The sequence below is a fragment of the Loxodonta africana genome, chromosome 5 (genome assembly GCF_030014295.1).
Source record: "Loxodonta africana isolate mLoxAfr1 chromosome 5, mLoxAfr1.hap2, whole genome shotgun sequence".
Taxonomy (NCBI): domain Eukaryota; kingdom Metazoa; phylum Chordata; class Mammalia; order Proboscidea; family Elephantidae; genus Loxodonta; species Loxodonta africana.
The window spans coordinates 23,277,652-23,299,129 of NC_087346.1; the positions used below are offsets into that span (position 1 = coordinate 23,277,652).

At 41.3% G+C, this 21,478-nt stretch overlaps 1 protein-coding gene across 2 annotated transcripts in view; it reads left to right on the forward strand.

The window, feature by feature from the left end:
- Positions 1-563: 563 nt before the first annotated feature.
- Positions 564-21,478, forward strand: part of TRPC3 (transient receptor potential cation channel subfamily C member 3) — an 87,245-nt gene continuing 66,330 nt past the window's right edge. For both annotated transcript variants that reach the window (XM_010590530.3, XM_064285393.1), the window contains exon 1: positions 564-778. In XM_010590530.3, coding sequence (XP_010588832.2) covers positions 564-778 — 215 coding nt within the window. The remainder of the gene's footprint in view (positions 779-21,478) is intronic.

A 21,478-nucleotide genomic window follows, 5' to 3' on the forward strand; every position in this document is an offset into this window, starting at 1 on the left:
ATTCCCTTTTCTCTTCCTTAGGAAATTTGTTATCTTTTTTTAAATGGAAATAGGACTCTCGATGTTCTGGAAGAGAAAAAAGGAGAGTGGGGAGGGGAAGTTTCTGTGATTTCTTTACCTGCTCTCTCAGTGTGATAAAGAATTGATTCTCCCCCCTCCTGTCCCTCCCTCCCTCTCTCTCCCTGAGTAACGGAGCTGTCCTAGCAAGTGATGCTGTCGGAGACTGGAGACGGACAACCAAGAGGCACTGCCGCCGCCGCGGGGCTCGAGAGCCTTTCCCAGCCCTCGCGCCCCGCTCGGCCCGGGCTTCCTCCTGGCGGCCACAGCCCGGGCTGCTCCCACGGTTTGATGGTGAGCGGCTGCGGCTCGGCTTTGGCTCCCGCCTCTCGCTGCTCCGTCGCGGGCCGCGCGGCTCTCGCCTCCTCCCCTCGCGCTCGGCTCTGCCCGAGGCTGCGGGAGCGCCGGGAGGTGGGCAAGGGGCGCCGCGGGGAGACCGCGCCGCAGCGGCAGCGGAGGAAAAGGCCAGTGGCCGGCACCCCCGCGCTCGGGCCGCTGCCGGCGGGATGTCCACCAAGGTCAGAAAGTGCAAGGAGCAAGCGAGGGTGACCTTCCCAGAGCCCGAGGAGGAGGAGGAGGAGGGCGAGGAAGAGGTTGCCGAGCCGCAACGCCGCCGCCGGGGCTGGAGGGGCGTCAACGGGGCACTGGAGCCGCGCTCGGCGACCTCCCAGCGGGAGCCGCCGGGCTACTGCCCGCCACCCTTCTCCCCGGGACCCGACATGTGAGTACCGGCGGGCCTCGGCCAGCGTCTCGGGAGGGCGGCCCCGGGCGGGGACAGAGGGCGCTCCCAGGGCCGGCTCCGCGACGTGCCGGGGGCCCGACACCCCAGCCTGCAAGCCCCGCAGGTCTACTCCGGGGGACTTCGCCGGGGCCGACCTCTGCCGGGGGCTCGTCCCCGCGTCCTGCTCCTTGGAGAATCTTGTCGGGCGGCGCCGATGGAAAGGTGGGGGCTGTGTCCCGGCTCAGGCACACTGGACAGACCCACAGACGGACGGACGGACGCCAGACAGCCGTCCCAGCAACCAGACACTTCTCCTACACCTAAAGACACGCGCGCGTCTGCTACAGGGGCTGGATACCCTCGGAAAACCGGCCCCGGGGTCCTGAGCCCACCCCGCGAGCCTCAAGCAAGGGAAGGAGTGCAGAGACGCAGGGCGCGCACTTGAACCCTGAACTCCTCCCCTGTGTCCGGGCCTGGAGCCAACCTGGGAACTTGTGCCCCCCGAAGCTCCCACCCGTAGGGGGCGGGGGCGGGGGAGAGGGGAAGGAGCAAGATACAGGGTTTGGGATAAAGGTTTGCCCGGACGCCTCCCCGTCCATTCACATTTGGGGGTGGGCAGTGGGGAAAGGCTGGAGCAGAATTCTCAGGGGTTTGGGGTGGGTTTACCCTAGGGGAGGGAATGGACGCGGGGCGGCCTGGGGGACCGCTTTTGCAATGACTTTGTCTGCAGTTTCCAGGCGGCTCAGCGTCAGTAGCTGTTTCTTCTTTAAAGATAAAGGTCGGCGTTCTAGTGCTTTGAGAAAAGAGCAACTTTTCTTAATTTCCAGACTTTGGAGGCAGCCAAGGCGCAGAGAATGTGAGAAAGAGAATGAATAGTTAATCAGGGTTTCTCTTGTCACGCACCCTCGGCGTGTCGCGAGGTTTACTGTCTTTTTTAGGACGAACACTTAGCCTTAGGGAGAGAACTTGGGATCAGACGGCGACGGGCGGCACTCATTAACAGGCGGGGACTGAGGGTCTGAAGCGCCCCCTGCTGCCCGCGAGCTGCCCCCGGCTCGGGTTCGAGGCAGCAGGAGCGACCCTAGACGCCTGGGAAACCCGCGCGGGCCGGGCCGAATTTGCTTACAGGAAACAGAAACAGAAATCAGTGGCTGGGAGTAGTTCGCCTACAGAAGGTTTCTGGTTGAAAACGAGCAACGCGTCCCGACAGGATGCGGTTCAGTTATTGCCAAAGATTAGCCTAGAGTGGAAATTGCCCAGGAAGTGGAGGGAAGATACCTGTACCCTTTGGGATTAAAGTGCCGCCAGCTCGCTTCTGCCTCTCTAAAGTTTTAAGACATTCTCCCTTTCTTCTTTGCCACATTGGTTTTTATAAACCAGCTCAATGTCTTAATTTTTTGTAATTCTTTTTTCTTTTACTTTAAATCCACACTAAACGGTGCAGTAAACCAAAATCAAACTCCTTGCCGTCAAGTTGAATTCCTACTCATAGGGACCCTATAGGACAGAGTAGAAGTGCCCCGTAGGGTTTCCAAGGCTGTAAATCTTTACAGAAGCAGACTGCCACATCTTTATTCCGCAAAATGACTGGTGGTTTCTAACCTTTCATCAGCAGCCAAGCGATTAACCACTGCACCATCAGGGCTCCTTAAGTGGTTCACTAGAGCACGCTTACCTGACAAAGTGGGGCGGCTCAGAGATCACTTGACCTTTTGAAGTTTGAGGTAAATTGATTACACAAAGCGCTAGGGCAAGTTCTATTGTAGACCGAATGTCTGAATGCTAATAGAACAACTTTCTTATCTACCTAATGCCTCTACATACTTCAACAAATATTGTGGTGTACTTATTTAGTACAAAGACTGAGAAGAAGATCCAGTCACTTTAAAGAAATATAAATTAATAAACAGGCTCTTCCTGTTTGAGGCCTGTCCTTGGTAACCAAAGACTAGCTTGATACCTGCAGGAGCGATTAGCTCTTTATTCCACCTCTGAGTCAAATATGGCCACTGCTTAATAGCTCAGCAAGTGAATGAAACCGCCCTAGAACAGAATCAGAGAAAGACGCTGAGTCTATCAAAGCCCCAGGGTCATTTTCAGTAGATAGAATATAATAGCTGAATTTTGAATTCAGCCAGGATGCTGCGGATAGAGTCCCACTTTTACTAAAAAGGTTCCACAGGGTAATCCTGTGGCTCATTTCACTGCTCTGTGTTCTAGTATTCCATTTGTGAATTTTAAGAAAACTGACTTAGAAAGAAGAGTGTCATCTGCTATATCACTAGATTTTTAAAAAAATCCTTTGATAGAACTTTCCATTCCACCATTGATTCAAACCCAGACTTACTTTATTGCAATTGTTTGCTAACCTAGGGTCAAGGAATATGTCATCAAGTTATACTACCTCATTCTTGAAAATTTTTAAGTTATTAAATATATCTGACAGACTCCAGAGAGGCATTTAAGAGCAGTTTTTGTGAGCTTCAATTCAAAGACATTTCTTGAGCATGTACATGTACAAAATGCATGCTACGTACAGAAAGTTTCAAAGATGAGCGTGACAACTTTCCTTCACTCAAGGAGTTTATAATCTTGTGAGTGGGAGATGGAGCTGAGGCTATGCACGAGCAGTTATGCTATAAACAAGAGTAAAATAAATACTGTACGAGACATATGAAGATAGAGACATGGAGGGTCAAGTGCAAAAAAGGGAAGTACAATGTCAAGTTGTGGAGAAATCAGAAAAATATTTATGGGCTTTGAAGGATAATTAAGGAGCCCTGGTGGTGAAGTGGTTAAGTGCTCAGCTGCTAACCGAGAGGTCAGCTGTTCGAACCCACCAGTGGGTCCACAGAAGAAAGATGTGGCAATCTGCTTCTGTAAAGATTTGCAGCCTTGGAAATTCTATGAGACAGTTCTACCCTGTCCTATAGGGAGGGTTGCTATGAGTAGGAATCAACTTGACATCAGTGGGTTTGTTTCGGTGAGGGATAGTAAGGATAAGTGGCAGAGACAGGGTGGGTAATAAATTCAAGCTTCCCTCCCCCTACAAAAGCCTGGCATATTTGGAGAATATAGAGTATGTGTAGTTTGGTTGTAATGTGGAATATGTGTAGAGGAGTAGTGAGATTTGGCTGGATATGTATGTTTGGGGCATTAATATGGAGGGTCTTGTATGCCAAGATGAGGCAATAGAGAGCCCCTGATTATTTTAAAGCAGCAGCAATTTGATCCAAGCCACTCTGACAGCAGGATGGATTGAAGCGGCAATGGATAGATGGGGAAGAAGCACAGTAGGAGGCTATTGTAGTTGTCCACACTGAGAAGAGGATCTCTAATAGTGTATGTAATGCCAGTGGGATGGAAATGGGAGAGATTGGAAGAGAGAATACACAGATAGAATCTGTGTGATTTTGTAACTGGCTGCTCATGAGGAATTTAAAGAGAAAGCAGAGTCAAAGATGTCAGTGAGTTTCACCTGGATAACTAACACCATTGATGCCATTATTGAAAAGAACAAGGAGCAGGATCTAATTTTTCAGATAATTCTGATAGAGGTGTCAAGCAGGAAGATGGTGTCAAGCAAGTTCAGAGCTTGGGAGCATTTGGGGATCTGTTGTTTGATGAGAATTGTTACAGAGTTATGTAAGTATATGAGATTGCCTAAAGAAGTGTAAAGAGAGAAACAAAAGGGGCCTAGAGTACTTCTCTTTGAGAGAAAAATTTCTGTTTAGAGGGCAGAGAGAAGGAGTTGCAAGAAAAGGACACAGAACAAGACGAAGGAACAGAGTAGTCCTAAGTCAGGATTACCTAGGGACCAGCTTTCAAGAAAAGGTAAGAACTGACACACAGTTGGTAAATATCCAAGAAATCAAGAGAAAAATTTGAGTCTATTTTTAGCAAGAAGACTCAGCCCGTATATGTATTAAAATTGGTGGATGAAATCATTAGATTTCTCAGCAATGTTATCTTAAACAGAGAAAAGCTTTTAGAAAAGAGAATTTTGTTTAGTTTTTTTCAGAGGAAGTGCTGCCAAAAATTAATCATCATAAAAGCAGTAATTTGTGTTTATATAATACTTCATGCTCTCATTTATACTAATTAACTGGAATCATACTCTCTTAGAGCAAGTAATAATATTGTCATTATTTGGTGAATGAGGAAATTAATACACAGAGAAGTAAAGTCATTTTTGAAAGGTTACCTATTTAAGATACAACTATTGGTCTCTACTTGCCTGGAGTAAAAGAGAATGAAGGAAACCAAAGCCTCAAAGAAGAAACTAGTCTGCAGGACTAATAGCCCACAGGAACCATGGCCTCTTCTATCCAGAGACCAGAAGAGCTAGATGGTGCCCAGCTACCACTACTTACCATTCTGACCAGGAACACAATAGAAGGTGTCAGTTAGAATGGGAGAAATGTCTGTAACAAAACTCAAATTCATAAAAAAAAGACAAGACTTACTGGACTGATAGAGACTAGAGGAATCCCTGAGACTATCACCCTAGGATACCCTTTTAACCTGGACCTGAAGCTACTCCTGGAGGTCACCCTTCAGTCACGTAATAGATTGGCTTATAAAATAAACAATAACACCTGTGAGTAATGTGTCCCTTAAACAATTGACTATATGAGACCAAATGGTCAACATTTATCCAAAAGCAAAGATGAGAAGGCAAGGAGGGGAAAGGAAGCTAGATCGGTGGAAACAGAACAAACAGAATGGAAATAATGAGAATACGGACACATCGTGAAAACTATAACCAATATCACGGAACAATTTGTATAAAAATTGTTAAATGGGAACTTAATTCACTGTATAAACTTTCACCTAAAACATAATAAAGTATTTAAATTAAAAATATATATATTTAAGAAAGAAAAGTTACCTAGCAAATCAATACTAGAGACTTTGATGCTCAGCTGTATATGACAGGGAAGTTGAAAGAAGATGGGTACACAGTACCTTGTAACCCAGATTATGTAGCTGAATGTTAGTTTCCATGACACTAGCATTGTCTAAACATTCTAGCCTAGGCTTAGTCTAGCTGTGGAATTAAGGATAATGTTACGGGTGTTGGTTTGGGCATCAGATTCGAAACAGCATCTCCCTCCCATTCCTGGAACAGAAATCAGAGATTCTCCAAGGGACTGTCGAACCTCCAGAGACAGGACTCTGGCCTTTGGGGATTAAAATCAGATTAGTGCTGTTAAGGGAAAGGCAGCTTCTCCCCATAATTACAGTTTAATTTTCAAGAGTAGCAGAGAATGGCATTGCTCTTCAGCCCTTTAATAATCTGAAACTTTTAATAATATTATCGGGTTTATTCTCTAGAGTAACAATTTCACAATGTACAATGTAAAGCAACAAACCAGTTGCCATCAGTCAATTCCAACTCATAGCAACTGCACGTGTGTCAGAGTACACTGTGCTCCATAGAGTTTTCAGTGGCTGATTTTTCCGAAGTAGATCTCCAGGCCTTTCTTCCAAAGCATCTCTGAGTAGATTCAAAATTTCAGCATTTGGTTAGCAACTGAGTGTGCTAACCATTTACACCACCCAGGAACTCATGTACAATATAGAGCTGTCATTTTTATTTGTTTTAAATTATTTTTATATAATATCAAAGTAATACATAAATATAGTGTTAAAAAGGCTTATAAGAACACCAGCAAGCCCCTAGCAATCCCTGATTCCCTCCCTCTTTCTTTCTGACCACTCTATTTCACTCCCTAGAAGCAACCACTTTAAATTCCTTTATATCGTGCTGAAGGAGCCCTGGTGGCATAGTGGTTAAAGAGCTCAGCTACCAACCAAAAGGTCGGCAGTTGGAATCCACAGGCACTCCTTGGAAACCCTCTGGGGGAGCTCTACTTTGTCCTATAGGGTCACTGTGAGTTGGAATCTATTTGCCTGCAACAGGAGCCCTGGTGACACAGTGGCTAAAGCACTTGGCTGCTAACAGAAAGGTTGGTGGTTCAAACCCACCGGCAGCCAGCTGCTCCACAGGAGAAAAAAGTGGCAGTCTGTTTTTTGTAAAGACTTACAGCCTTGGAAGCCCTATAGGCCAGTTCTACTCTGTCCTGTAGGGTCACTATGAGTCGGAATCTACTCGATGGCAATGGGTTCGATTTATATAAATCTCATCATTTGTTATTCATAGATTTTAGATGTTTTAAGTAATCTTGAGTGAGAATTTTCACTCACTTATATCCCTTGCTATGTTTCTGTCCTTCACAACATAGTTTATCACAATGTCTGGCTGATGTCTATATTTAATGTCTTCATTATTATGAAACTAATTGTTTACTGCTGAGCCAAGTAGTACAGGATGACTACCTTTCTTTCTTTTTTTTTTTTTAATATTTTATTATGGTTTAAGTTAAAGTTTACAGAGCAAATTAGTTTCCCGTTCAGCAATTTATACACAGATTGTTCTATGACATTGGTTGCAATCCCCACAGTGTGTCAGCACTCTCCTCATTTCCACCTTGGGTTCCCAATTTCCATTCACTCAGTTTTCCTGCCCATTCCTGCCTTCTTAACTTTGCTTTTGGGTAAATCCTGCTCTTTTGGTCTCATATAGTTGATTGTTCTGTGGAGCATGTTCCTTTGGGTATTATTCTTCACTTTATAGGTATGCCCTTTATGTGGCTGAAAGGTGATTTCCAGGAGTGACTTCAGTTCTAAGTTAGAAGAGTGTCTAATATCCATAGTTTTGGGTGTTCCACCAGTCTCTATCATACCAGTAAAATCTTTTTTGTGAATTTGAATTTTGTTCTACCTTTTTCTCCAACTCTATTCGGTATCTTCTATTGTGATCCTGGTCAGAGGGATCGGTGGCAGTAGCTGAGCACGATCTAATTCTTCTGGCCTCAGGTTAATGTAACATAGGCTGTGATTCATGCGGTCCATTAGCCTTTTGGACTAATTGTTTCCTTGAGTCTTTTGGTGTTCTTCACTCTTCTTTGCTCTGGACAGGAAGAGACCAATAGCTATAACTTAGATGGCAGCTCACAAGCTTTTAAGACCCCAGTTGCCACTTACCAAGTTAGAAGGCAGAACATTGTCTTTATGGACTCTATTATGTCGATTGACCTAGATGTCCCCTGAGACTATGACCCTTAGCCCTCAAGCCCAGCTTCTCAGTCCCAGGAGCTGTTTGGTTATGGCTAAGCGGTTTTCATGACTGTGCCCTCTGTTGCTCTATTATGTATGTGGGTATGCCTTTCTTTTCTTTCGTAATTACTCCTTGTTTTCTTTGAGTAAATATTTGTCCCATATTTTCCTTGCTTCTTTAGCTAAATCTTCTCCTGTCTTAAATTGTGTGTATTTTCCTAAAGACATTCCTTCTAGAGCCCTCTGACTTCCTTTGTATGCGCTCTTCATTTTTTTTTTTCTCCTTAGGAAGATTTTAGAATTGTCTCTTCATTAGTGAGGAGCCCTGGTGGTGCAGTGGCTAAAGCACTTAGCTGCTAACTGAAAGGTGGATGATCGGAACCCACCTGCAGCTCCATGGGAGAAAGATGTGGCAGTCTGCTTCCATAAAGAGTCACAGCCTTGGAAACCCTATGGGGCAGTTCTACTCTGTCCTACAGGGTTACTATTAGTCGGAATCAACTCAACAGCAGTGGGGTTTAGTTTGGTTATTCATTAGTGCTGTTCTTAAATTTCAAGATGATACGCCTTAGGTGTGTTGTTTGTTTATTTTTTTCTTACTTGACCTGGACACTTGGTGAACCCTTTCAATTTGGAGATTTTGTCCTTCAGGTCTGGGAAGTTTTCTTTTCTTTGTAATATTTTATTGTGTTTTAGGTAAAAGTTTACAGAGCAAATTAGATTTCCATTCAACAAATTTTATACAGTCTTCCATAACATTGGTTGCAATCCCCACACTTTGTCAACACTCTCCCCATTTCCTCCCTGAGTTTCCCATTTCCTTTCATCTGGTTTTCCTACCCCTTCCTGCCATTTCTTCTATGCTTTTGGGCAAATGCTGCCCTTTTTGTCTTATAATTGTTTGTTCTAGAGGGCACATTCTTTTCAGGAGTTATTGCTTATTTTATTGGCCTGTCTATTGCTTGACTAGAAGGTGGTTTTCCAGAATGGCTGCTATTTCAAGTCAGAGGGATGTCATAGGGCTATAGTCTCGGGGATTCAGGTCTGATAAGTTTTCTTGTATTATTTCTTTGATTATTTCCTACCAACTCTTTTTGTTCTCTCTTTCTGGAATTCCTAATTGGATATTGGATTTTCCTTGACTTTATCTCTCAACTTTTTCACTGAATTTTAAAAATTTTAGCCATCATATTTTTAATTTCTATGTGCTCTTTCTAATCCTATGAGTGTTCCTCATAGGATGACATCAAGGACATCCTACATGAAGAAAGCAAAAGGTCATTAAAAAGACAGGAAAGAAAGAAGGACCAAAATGGATGTCAGAAGAGACTCTAAAAATTGCTCTTGAAGGTCGAGTAGCTAAAGCAAATGGAAGAAATGATGAACTAAAAGAGCTGAAAAGATTTCAAAGGGCAGCTTGAGAAGACAAAGTAAAGTGTTATAATGAAATGTGCAAAGACCTGAAGTTAGAAAACCAAATGAGAAAAACATGCTCAGCATTTCTCAAGCTGAAAGAACTGAAGAAAAAAATCAATCCTCGAGTTGCAGTATTGAAGGATTCTACAGGGAAAATATTGAACAACTTGGGGAGCATCAAAAGATGATGGAAGAAATACACAAAGTCACTGTGTCAAAAAGAATTGGTCAATGTTCAACCATTTCAAGATGTAACGTATGATCAAGAACTGATGGTACTGAAGGAAGAAGTCCAAGGTGCACTGCAGGCATTGGCAAAAAAACAAGGCTCCAGAAATTGATGAAATACCAATTGAGATGTTTCAACAAAGAGATGCAATGCTAGAATTGCTCACTTGCCTGTACCAAGAAATTTGGAATACAGCTACCTGGCCAATCAACTGGAAAAATCCATATTTGTACCCATTCCAAAGAAAAGTGATCCAACAGAATGTAGAAATTATCAAATGATATTAATATCATAAACAAGTAAAAGTTTGCTAAAGATCATTCAAAACTGGCTGCAGCAGTACATTGACAGGGAAATCAGAAGTTCAAGCCAGATTCAGAAGAGGACGTGGAACAAGGGATATCATTGCTGATGTCAGATGGATCTTAGCTAAAAGCAGAAAATATCAGAAAGATGTTTGCCTGTGTTTTATTGACTATGCAAAGGAATTCGACTGTGTGAATCACAACAAATTATGGATAACATTGCAAAGAATGAGAATTCCAGAACACTTAACTGTGCTCATGAGGAACCTCTATATAGACCAAGAGGCAGTCTTTTGAACAGCACAAGGGGTTACTATGTAATTTAAAATCAGGAAGTGTGTGCGTCAGGGTTGTATCTTTTCACCATACTTACTCAATCTGTATGCTGAACAAATACTCTAAGAAGCTGGACTATATGAAGAAGAATGGGGCATCAGGATTGGAAGAAGACTCATTAACAACCTTCAATATACTGATGACACAACCTTGCTTGCTGCCAAGTGAAGAGGACTTGAAGCACTTACTATGAAGATCAAAGACTACAGCCTTCAGTACGGATTGCACCTCAACATAAAGAAAACAAAAATCCTCACAACTAGACAAATAAGCAACAGTGATAAACAGAGAAAATATTGACATTGTCAAGGATTTCATTTTACTTGGATCCACAGTCAACACTCAAGGAAACAGCAGTCAAGAAAAAAATGACATATTGCATTGGAAAAACTGCTGCAAAAGACCTCTTTAAATTATTAAAAAGCAAAGATGTCACTTTGAGGACTGAGGTGCACCTGATCCAAGCATGGTATTTTCAACTGCCTCATATTATATTTTCATATGCATGTAAAAGCTGGACAAAAAATAGGAAAGACCAAAGAAGAATTGGTGCCTTTGAATTACGGTGTTGGTGAAGAATATTGAAAATGCCATGAACTGCTGTAGAGCAGTCGCTGGAGAAGGACATCATACTTGGTAGAGCGTCAGTGAAAAAGAGGAAGACCCTCAACAAGATGGATTGAAACAATAACCGCAACAATGGGCTCAAGCATGACAACAATTGTGAGGATGCTGCAGGACCAGATAATGTTTCGGTCTGTTGTACAGCAGATGTCCTTCTCTGGGGGCTGGCCCCTCCTGATAACATGTCCAAAGTACATGAGAAGAAATCTCACCATCCTTGCTTCTAAGTAAAGAGCATCGTACTTCTTCCAAGACAGATTTGTTTGTTGATGGCACCCAACAGCAGCAACAGGCAGTGCTCTTTCTTATCCTCTGAGTGTTCCTTTGTTATGGCATTCTTTATTTCAGAGATGCAGTATTTTATTTTATTTCTCAGGGGAAGAGGGAAATAATTGGGACATAATCTGACTGCTGGTATTCTGGAACACTGTTACAATGTACCAAACAACGACAACAAAACAAACCTGCTGCCATTGAGTCAGCTCTGATTTATGGTGACTGCATGTGTAGAACTGCTCCATAGGGTTTTCTTGACTATCATCTTTATAGAAGCAGATTGCCACACCTTTCTTCCTCATTGCTGCTGGGTAGGTTTGAATTGCCAACCTTTAGGTTAGCAGACAATTGCAAACTGCTCGCACCACCTAAGGACCTTCTTATGTACACTTTTACTTCATTCCCCTGTTTTTAATCTCTTCCCTTGGCCTGGTATCTCACATTTGCAGCTTCACTGTCTCTATTTTCTATTTCTCCATAGATTTCATATCCTAACTCTCTTACACAGATGGGGGGGGGATAGTCACTTGATTATATCAGTTGGGGGTAAAGGATCTAGAAGGAGGGTTTCTACCTACTCCATTCACAGACTTTCAGCCAATTCCCCTGTTTTAGACTCTTGCCTCATCTCTCCTTTCTGGGTCTCCTTTTGCCTCCAATTTTTAGGTCTGTTCTGGCGTTGAGTGGGGTGGATAAGCTTGCTTCTTGTTACAGGTCTTCTCCTTAGACCTTCCTTCACTCTGCTGAGTAATTTAGCATTCTTTCAACTCATCTCTTTTCCATCTTCATATACTGTGCTTCTAATCTGTCCTATACAGTTGCTATGAGTCAAAATCGACTCGACGACACTGGGTTATACTGTGGTTTTAGGTTACAAGTGTCTTCTAGTTTCATGGAAGATGAAACGTGTGTTGCTGCTTTTTCTTATTGTTTAGAGAGGCAATTTTGAAGAAGAGAGGGATTGAAAAAAGCCTGTACTCTACTATCTTGAAACAAAATCCCTAGGATTGTGTTTTAAGTGTTCATTTAAGCCCTGATGAGGACAGTATTATTTAACAGAACCAAGATTGCAGAAGAAAGAATATTCTTATGGGCAAATGGAGTAAATAATAACCTACACAGTGTGATATGGGGTTATTTGAAGCCCCTCACCTAAAATCATCTTAGTAACACCCTCCCTAAATTTAAGTAACATGGAATATTTTGAAGAACAGTAGATTTGAGTTAAACAGAATTTCACCTAATCTAGTCTCTTACTTCATGAATTAAGAAACAGGCTGAAAGTTGACTTCTAATTCACAGTAGCCCAGGCTACCTGAAATCTCCAGGTTCCCAGGGCTGTTTACCTCGTGGCCTCCTTTGAGCAAAGGATTTCTCTCTTTATTAAATAAATTTTTTAAAATATTTACTCCTGGGAGGAGGAGCACAGGAAACAACTAATTAGTATTAATTCATTGATGAGATCCAATTAAGTCATCATTTTAATTTGACTGCTGATGGCAGAGCAACTTGAGAATGTTCACAAGCTAAGTAGGAGGGCTAAGAATGAGGAAAAAGGAGAAAAATGTATCCCAAGGCACATTTGACCCCCTGCCAAGTATCACTGATGGTTATACCTTTTCTTAGTATCAAAGAGGTAAGAGGATCCCAGGCCAGGACTGAACCACCACCTGAAGAATGAACTAGAATTTTAGAGATTTTTCATTACTGTACCAGGATAGCAAATACCTGTCTTTCTCATCTTTCTCTTTCTGTCTCTCGCTAAACCAATCTTAACCATTAAGATTTTCTTGTGCCCACGATAGCCTGTAAACCCTTATCCAAGTTTTTTATAGGCAATAAAATGCTACAGGAAATGTAATAAAAAGGAGAATACTCTTTTTACAAAGCTCCTGTGCCCTTGGTCAAAACCCATTGCCGTCAAGTTAATTCCGACTCATAGTGACCCCGTAGGACAGAATAGAACTCCCCGTAGAGTTTCCATGGAGTGCCTGGTGGATTGGGACTGCACACCTTCTGGTGAGCAACCGTAGCACTTAACCACTACGCCACCAGGGTTTCTGTGCCCCTGGTAGGAAGGAATATTTTGCACTGCCTGGCTAGGGATTGAGATTTCTTGCTTCCAGGAGCATGTTCACGTCACAGAGAATGGCCCCTGTACAATCGTCCAAGGAGGGAAGGCTCTTTTCTTGGCCAGCAGTCTTCCTTTTCAACCCCCTCGTTACTCTGCCCTCAACATTGCACAATATTGGTCTGGAGAGGGAGCCAAATAGTGCTCTGTGCAGGGTAAATGCATAGGAATCTTACCTCAGATAAGGGTTCTGGAGTTGTGGACTGCTTGGGGGCTGATTTCACACTTGTGCATAAGGGACTCAGCAGTGACTTTATGAAAATAATTAGAATTGTTACAGCCTTTTGTATTTAATTTACCGTCTAGGTCAGGGATATTTGGCTGCTATTATCTGGTCAAAAAACTTCCCTGTTTAAAAAAAAAAAATCCCTTTTTTTCTTTGCATTATTCAAATAATGTGACTTTACAGATTTGGTCCTAGACCTTTTTTTAAAATGAGATTTAAATATCCATCAATGTATGACCTGTTGAGGAAAGAGCTTGACAATGCTAATATTCTACATCAATTTTCCATTTCTAAATACATTTTGTCAGACAGGACTGATGCATGTGGCTTCTCTGATGAAAAGTAGGTCGTGGGGTGATGAGGTGGGAGCAAACATCTAAAAACCTCAGACTTTTGACTTCAGATATGGATAATAATGGTAGAAAACTGGATCTGTTTGTTCCTAATAACATTAAAGGTTAAAAGTATATAGGTGATAAAAAAATAATAGTGACTAATATATCTAAATAGTCAAATATGAACTTCTTGTAGGTCAGTAGTTTTTTTTATTTTATTATTTGAGTTTATTTTATCTCAGTTTCTGTTTAATTATAGATTGTATCTGACTTTTAATTTCATAGTCACTGATCACCCTGAAATAATAAAAATGAGTTTTAGAAAGCATTGTGAAAACACATTTATTTTAAAAGATAAGCTTAATTGTTGTTGTTAGGTACCATCAAGTCAGTTCCGACCCATAGCTACCCCATGTACAACAGAACAAAACCCTCTCCAGTCCTGAGCCAGTCCTCACAATTGTTGCTATGCTTGAGTCCGTTGTTGCAGCCACTGTGTCAATCCATCTCGTTGAGGGTCTTCCTCTTTTTCACTGACTCTGTACTTTACCAAGCATGATGTCCTTGTCCAGGGACTGATCCCTCCTGATAACATGTCCAAAGTATGTGAGACGTAGCCCGGGCAACCTTGCTTCTAAGGAGCATTCTGGTTGTATACCTTCCAAGACAGATTTATTTGTTCTTTTGGCAGTCTAAGGTATGTTCAATATTCTTAATCATTAAAAAAAGAGGCTGTTAATTCTAAGATCTGTCCCTTGTGTGCCCCCAGAGATAGCATGTATTTTTTATTCTCACACTATGATTGTCCTGAAAAAACATAATTTATATAGAATCAAAATCAAGCAATATAGAATTCATCAAATACCTTTGTGATATAACTAAACACTGAGTGTAATTAAGCAGAAATCTATTTTTAAAAAAAGATTGTTTACAGCACTTTAATTTCTGATTATTAGTTTATATTAACTTACTCATGACATTCTTTTTTATGGAAGAATTATTCCAATCCCCTTCCACATCACCTCCATCCATTAACATACGTGACCAAGGGTATTAATTAATCCAGAGGGGAAAAATGTCTGCTCCCCAGGTCTTCAGTCTTAGGATTTATGCATGTGTGCATCTATGCATCCTTCCCTCCAACAGATACTCATCAGCCATGTGCTAACAGCTGGACATGTAGAGATAAAAAAAAGGCAATCTCTGCTCTTAAGAATGTTATAGTACTGTTGCGTCAGCCAGGAAAACAATTTAGCAATACAGTAACTGGTTTAATGGTGTTATCCTCAAAATGCAGCTCCTGAAAGCATAAACATCTGCATTCTAGAAAGCATTTTCTTGAGTGCTTTCTTGGGCACATACCTTTAAGAAGGCATGCAGGCAGTGGGTAGAGAACAACACACTGTCAAACATCTTTTTGCTGTTTTTGGTTTTAGCTGCCGAAGGGTCTGGCAAAGAGCTATCCGTGCTTTCGTGAGAGGGACAACAGGGGAAGCGATGGAAATAGGGACGAAAGCTTCGCTCCTTAAATGTATAACAGCTTCTTGTGGTTCACATACTCTTTGGCGAATATACCAAAATTAGCATATATCTAATTGATTTATAAAAATTATACTTGAAGAATTCTGAATATGAATAAAACACAGACCAACAGAAACTCTCAGGAAATTACTGTGGAGACCCAAATAGCTCTCTAGATTTATAAGTGCTGAAATCTCTATATTTTAATTTTGTTTTTGTGGGATAGCAATCTTTAGAAATAAAAGCTGTGCTTTTATTTATTGTTTAATTTATTTTATTTATTTTTCTTAAATGGAGTGCCTTATCTTGCTGGTTTGGCTGTAACTGTGACAAATGTGTTATTGAGGGGCACATGGTGAAGGTAAATACAGGCTCAGGAGTAGGTGTGTGGGACAGGGGACTACCTGTAGCCCTGGACTTTCTGCACTGAGTGCTCTACAAGGCAGTTGAGCTGACTGGGCTGCCTTTTCCTCTAACCTTACACGCTGGTGCACGTATAGGCTTCTGAAGCCCAGAATGTCCACGACTCCACTCTTTTCGCTCCACAAACACACATACTAAGAGATTTTCAATCACATACACACAGGTGTCTCCAGAGGCAGCCATGTTGATCGACAGGTACCCGCCTGCCGGAGAGACTATGGAATTATTCTATTTTTTTGACTTTTCATCTCTAGCTTTCTTGTCCTTTTTCGGTGCCTGCTGTTTCCCATCCTTATTACCACTTCCAATTATCACCATCCGCAATACTGTAGCTAACGTGGCAGTTATTCTCTGACACTCTCCCCCACTCCTCCTTTGTGCTTTTCTCACTTATCTTCCGTGGCTCCTTCTGCTCTTCTTGCCCTTCACATGCAATGACTGACAGGATCCTGTCCAGTTGGCACATTCACTTTCTTTATGTGGTGAACTGATCAGTCAAAACATTTTGGGTATAATTACCACTGCTTTGGTTCACATTGATATTATTACTTTATTTGCTTGCTAGATGGATTGAGGAGTTCATTACGTCTTCATCTCATTTCAATAAAGGATTTGAGGTGACTCCGTTAATGGTATTCATTTGTTACTGAGTGTTAAGGATCTTGTGATCCAATCCAAAGACATATTGTAGAAGCTATTCTTTGTAGAACCAAAATGTTCTAACTCTTAAGCTAACTAAGTATGTATTTTAATAATGTTATTTTGATTTTCAGCTCATTGTTTATTTTCTTATTCCCTAGAGACAGCATAATAATAAGTAGAGAGAACCTGGGAGAGGACCTTTGAGTTCCAGTTCCCTAATTCTCTAATCTTCATTGACATTAAGGAAGTTATTTATTACTCTGGCTGAGTTTCTTTATCTACAGAATTAGCATCCATTGATAAGTATTTTTAAGTATCCTGCACTGTATTGGGCACTGTAGAGGTGATATAAGAAGTAGAAAATGTAAGATAAGAATCATGGGACACTTATTGTCAATCAAGCTTAGGAGGCATGACTATCACAGGAGATAATCAAGGAGCAAAATAAGATAAAATACTATTAAGTGTTTAGATTTTGGGGCAAACCAAACCAAAACTGGTGTCATTGAGTCAATTCTGACTTGTGGCAACCCTGTGTGTCACAGAGTAGAACTGCTCCATAGGGTTTCTGGCAATATTACAAATGCTCGGTGAAGGAGAAAGTAAAGGAAGGCTGACGAGTCAAAGAGGATCCAAGACTTGGATATTTCCAAATGAACAGAATCTTTCAGGTCACCTAGTCATTACCCTGTAAAATATCACCCTGCTTCACCAAGGTGTAAAGGAAAGACCTGGCGATCTAATTCTGTTAAGGTTCAGTCATTGAAAACACTGTGGAGCAGTTCTACTCTGATACAGATGGGATCGCCATGAGTTGGAATCCACTCAATGGCAATCGGTAATGTATCCTGGACTGTGGAAGGTAGGGAGGATTTGAATTCATGAAGGCAGAAATAAGAGTATGCCCAGGTATGGAAACAAGAGGGACATCATAAAGGCAAGTATAGCAACAGGGTCAAGAAATCATTCACAACAACTTGGATGAGCAGCAACACAAAGCTCATGTGGTCTACCTATAACAAAAGTCTTTCTCCTGAGCCTCCCACCCACTTGCTAGAGTAGAAAAATTACCAAATGTCCAACCTGTGGATTAAAATAGTTTTGTTTCATTTCTTGCTTACTAAATAGACACTTATTCTCATTCAACAAGTGAATTAGGCTATCCATAAAATTAATTAATTAAGTTAATTAAGCAAGTAAGGCACTATATGAGTGAGTTAAGGAGGGGAGTCTCAGCCCTACATTATTGAAGGGATTTGGTCAACTAGGACAGTGTCTCCCTGTGCCTTGAGACAATGTGTAGGTAGACTTCCTTCAATTGCTGATTTTTCTGCCCTATTTTTTATCTCTACAAGGGGTTGAAGACCCTGTATGGTCAGCATGTAGCCGTCCACCACCAATTCAGCACACTTCGGGGAGATGCTGGGAGGCTGATGTCTGTCTTGTTTATCTTAGTTTGGCAGTATAAAATAAATGATCTTTTAAGAAATACTCTCTCGCTTGGATAAAATTGCTTAGCGTCTCAGAAAGTTTACCCCTCCCCCTGCTCTTCTCTCTAGCATCTGGGCATTGAGGGTGAAAAACCATATGTGTCCCCTCAAGCAGGCAAAGAGTTAGTGTCCTCTGACTCTTTTGGTCTATGGGCAGTATTCCTTGACTTCTTGGATACTGCTTGTCATCTCAGGCAACTCTTGATCTTGCCTTTGTTAGAACCCAGTGGCGCTTCGTGACGTACTTGGTCTAAGTTCAGCTCCACGAGCTGGAGACCCAGAGTGCCTGCAACATCTTTCATTCTTCTTGCAGCTCCAGCAGTCTGTAATTTGAAAGATGAGATATGGAACCTTCGGGGGGCAGTGAATTTGTGGTAATGGGGGAGGAACAACTCAGAAAAGGAAGGTAAGAATGGTTACACAACTTGAAGAATATAATCAATGTTACTAAACAGTATATATAGAAACTGTTGAATTAGTGTGTATTTTGCTGTGTGTATTCTCAACAACAACAACAAAATAAATAAAATTATTTAAAAGGTAGGTTTGATAGTGCAGGAGTAAGCAGAATAGTATAGTATGATTATAAACAAGAATGAATCTGAGAAGCAAGGGAAAGAAGATTGGTTAGGCAGAGTGGGGTAGGCTGTGAACATCCCTGAAAGTCAGCTGGAAGAGTCTGGATTTGAGGAAATAAGCGTTAGGAGTCACCTTTTTTATTTTTTTTAATGATAAGCGTGACATGATAAAAGCAGGGTTTAAGAAGAGCACAATGCTGGGGATGGTATGGGCTGTAAAAAGGAGAATCAGGAGCAGCACGAAGCACTGGACAGGAAGGGACTGAGGAGTCAAACAGATCCTGGGTTGAATCCTGCTTCTACATTTTACTATCTGTGTGACCTTGGGCACAAGACATTTGACCTCATTTTGTTATTTATGAAGCAGAGAAAATAATACCTGCTGCATAGCGTTCTTATAATTAAATATGATAGTGCATGAAAAACGCTACAAACATACCAGTTATCCAATAAAATTTGGTAGCCTCCCTTATGCCGTCTCTTCTGGGAAGCTGTTGTGTTAATCACAATACGGTTTGATAAAGATCTGGACTATGGTTCTGGCAGTGAGAATTGGAGGGAAGACTCCAATAAAAGAAACATTCCAAAGGAGACACTTGAAAATTTTTTGTCTGATGGGATCAAGACAGTGAATCAAAGATGACCTTGAAATTTCTAAACCTGAATAACTAGACTGAGATACAAATGTTAGAAGAAAGGACTGATTTAAGGGAGATAGTGAGTTGGGGCATTTGGAGTGACCAGGGAACAGACAGTTGTACACATGAGACCTGAGAACAGGTGAGATGATGGGGCCAGGAAAGAGACTTGAAAACTCAATTGAACAGATACTTACTGAGTACCTACTTTCTATGGGGCATGGGGTTGTAGACTGTGAGTAACAAAATGATAAATAAAATAAGACCTTACCATCCAGAATGTGTACAGTGGTGGCACGCATGAGCGTGTATTTATTAATATGGTGTTTTTTTTGAAAGGAACTTTGACAGCTTATTATAAAGCAGGATGAAAACACGTGAAGTAAAGGAGAAATGATTTAAAATATAGATGAAAAATCATTTAGACGGAGGAGAAAGATTGTGCCACAAATCAAGGATAGGATAGTGATGGTTACTGAGCACTTTTAGACCTAAGCTAAAATTCTGGATAAAATTAAAAAATTGATGGGTTATATATTTTGTACTATAGATTAAAGGAAACAAACTCATCTGGAGAAAGAGCAGCTTCTTGATATACAATTCTAGGACGATTTTAGCACTTGAATCCTCATAAAAGATTCAATGAACCATATCTTTACTGCAGGTTTCAAGAAGATGCAGTAGCCTTTTAAAAATATCAATCCTTGATAAAAGCAAGGGCATGGTATTAAATTATAGCTGGTGAAGGCATTTCTGCAGACTGCTTTTTTATGGTGGTGGTGGTGGTTCAGATAAGTAGCTTCCTAGGGATCAAATTTCAAATAGTAATAGAGCATAGAGAATTTAAATGGATGTAAGTCTACCTGTTCTTTTGCCTTCACTGCCCAACATGTTACTTAGCTTCACTTTTGGCAGGGCCAGTGTGATAAGAGCTTAAAGACCTCATAGTCTGGCTCTTTGATCCAGGATAGCTTCCTTTTTTTTTTTTTTTAATATATTGGAAGTTCCCAACTTTAGTGTGCATATGAATGCAAAGGATACTAATTTAAAAATATATTTCAATGCTCCATCACTGAGAGATTCTGATTTGATCCATCTAGAATGGAGGCCAGAAATCTGAACCTTAACAACTGATCCTAAGGCAAGTTATCCTTAGGTCACACTTAGAGGAAAACTACTAGAGGTCAGATGAGGAGATGGTAAAGTTATTGTTTCGGTCCCTATGTCAGTCCATCTGGTTGAGAGTCTTCCTCTCTTCCGCTGATCCTATACTATATTAAGCATGATGTCCTTCTCCAGGAACTAGTCCATCCTGATGACATGTCCAAAGTACTTAAGATGAAGTCTCGTCATCCTTGCTTCTAAGGGGCAGTCTGGCTGTAATTCTTCCAAGACAGATTTGTTTGTTTTTCTGGCAGTCCATAGTATATTCAAGATTCTTCACCAACACCACAGTTCAAAGGCATCAATTCTTCTTTGGTCTTCCTTATTCATTATTCAGTTTTCATATGCATATGAGACGATTGAAGATACCATGCTTGGGTCAGACACACCTTAGTCCTCAAAGTGGTATCTTTGCTTTTTAACACTTTAAAGAGGTCTTTTGCAGCAGATTTCTCCAATGCAATACATCATGTGATTTCTTGACTGCTGCTTCCATGGATGTGGATTGTGGATCCAAGTAAAATGATATCTTTGACAACAATTTTCTCTGTTTATCACGATGTTGCTTGTTGGTCCAGTTGTGAGGATTTTTGTTTTCTTTATGTTGAGGTGCAAACCATACTGAAGGCTGTAGTCTTTGACCTTCTCAGTAAGTGCTTCAACTCTTCTTTGCTTTCAGCAAGCAAGGTTGTGTCATCTGCATATTGAAGGTTGTTAAAGATCTTTCTCCAATTCTGATGCCAAGTTCTTCTTCATATAATCCTGCTTCTCGGATTGTTTGCCCAGCATACAGATTAAGTATGGTGAAAGGATATAACCCTGATGCATACCTGTATTGATTTTAAACCACACAATATCTTCTTGTTTTGTTTCAATGATTGCCTTTTGGTCTACGTACAGGTTCTTCATGAACACATTTAGGTGTTCTGGAATTCCTATTCTTCAAAATGTTACCCATAATTTGTTATGATCCACGCAGTCAAATGCCTTTGCATAGTCAAGAAAACACAGGTAAACATCTTTCTGTGTTCTATGCTTTCAGCCAAGATCCATCCGACATCAGCAATGATATACCTCATTCTACATCCTGGTCTGAATCCAGCTTGAAATTCTGACAGTTCCCTGTCAAGTATTGCTGCAGGTGGTTTTGAATTATCTTCAGCAAAATTTTACTTGCGTGTGACATTAATATTATTCAATAATTTCCTCCTTCTGTTAGATCACCTTTCTTTGGAATGGGCACA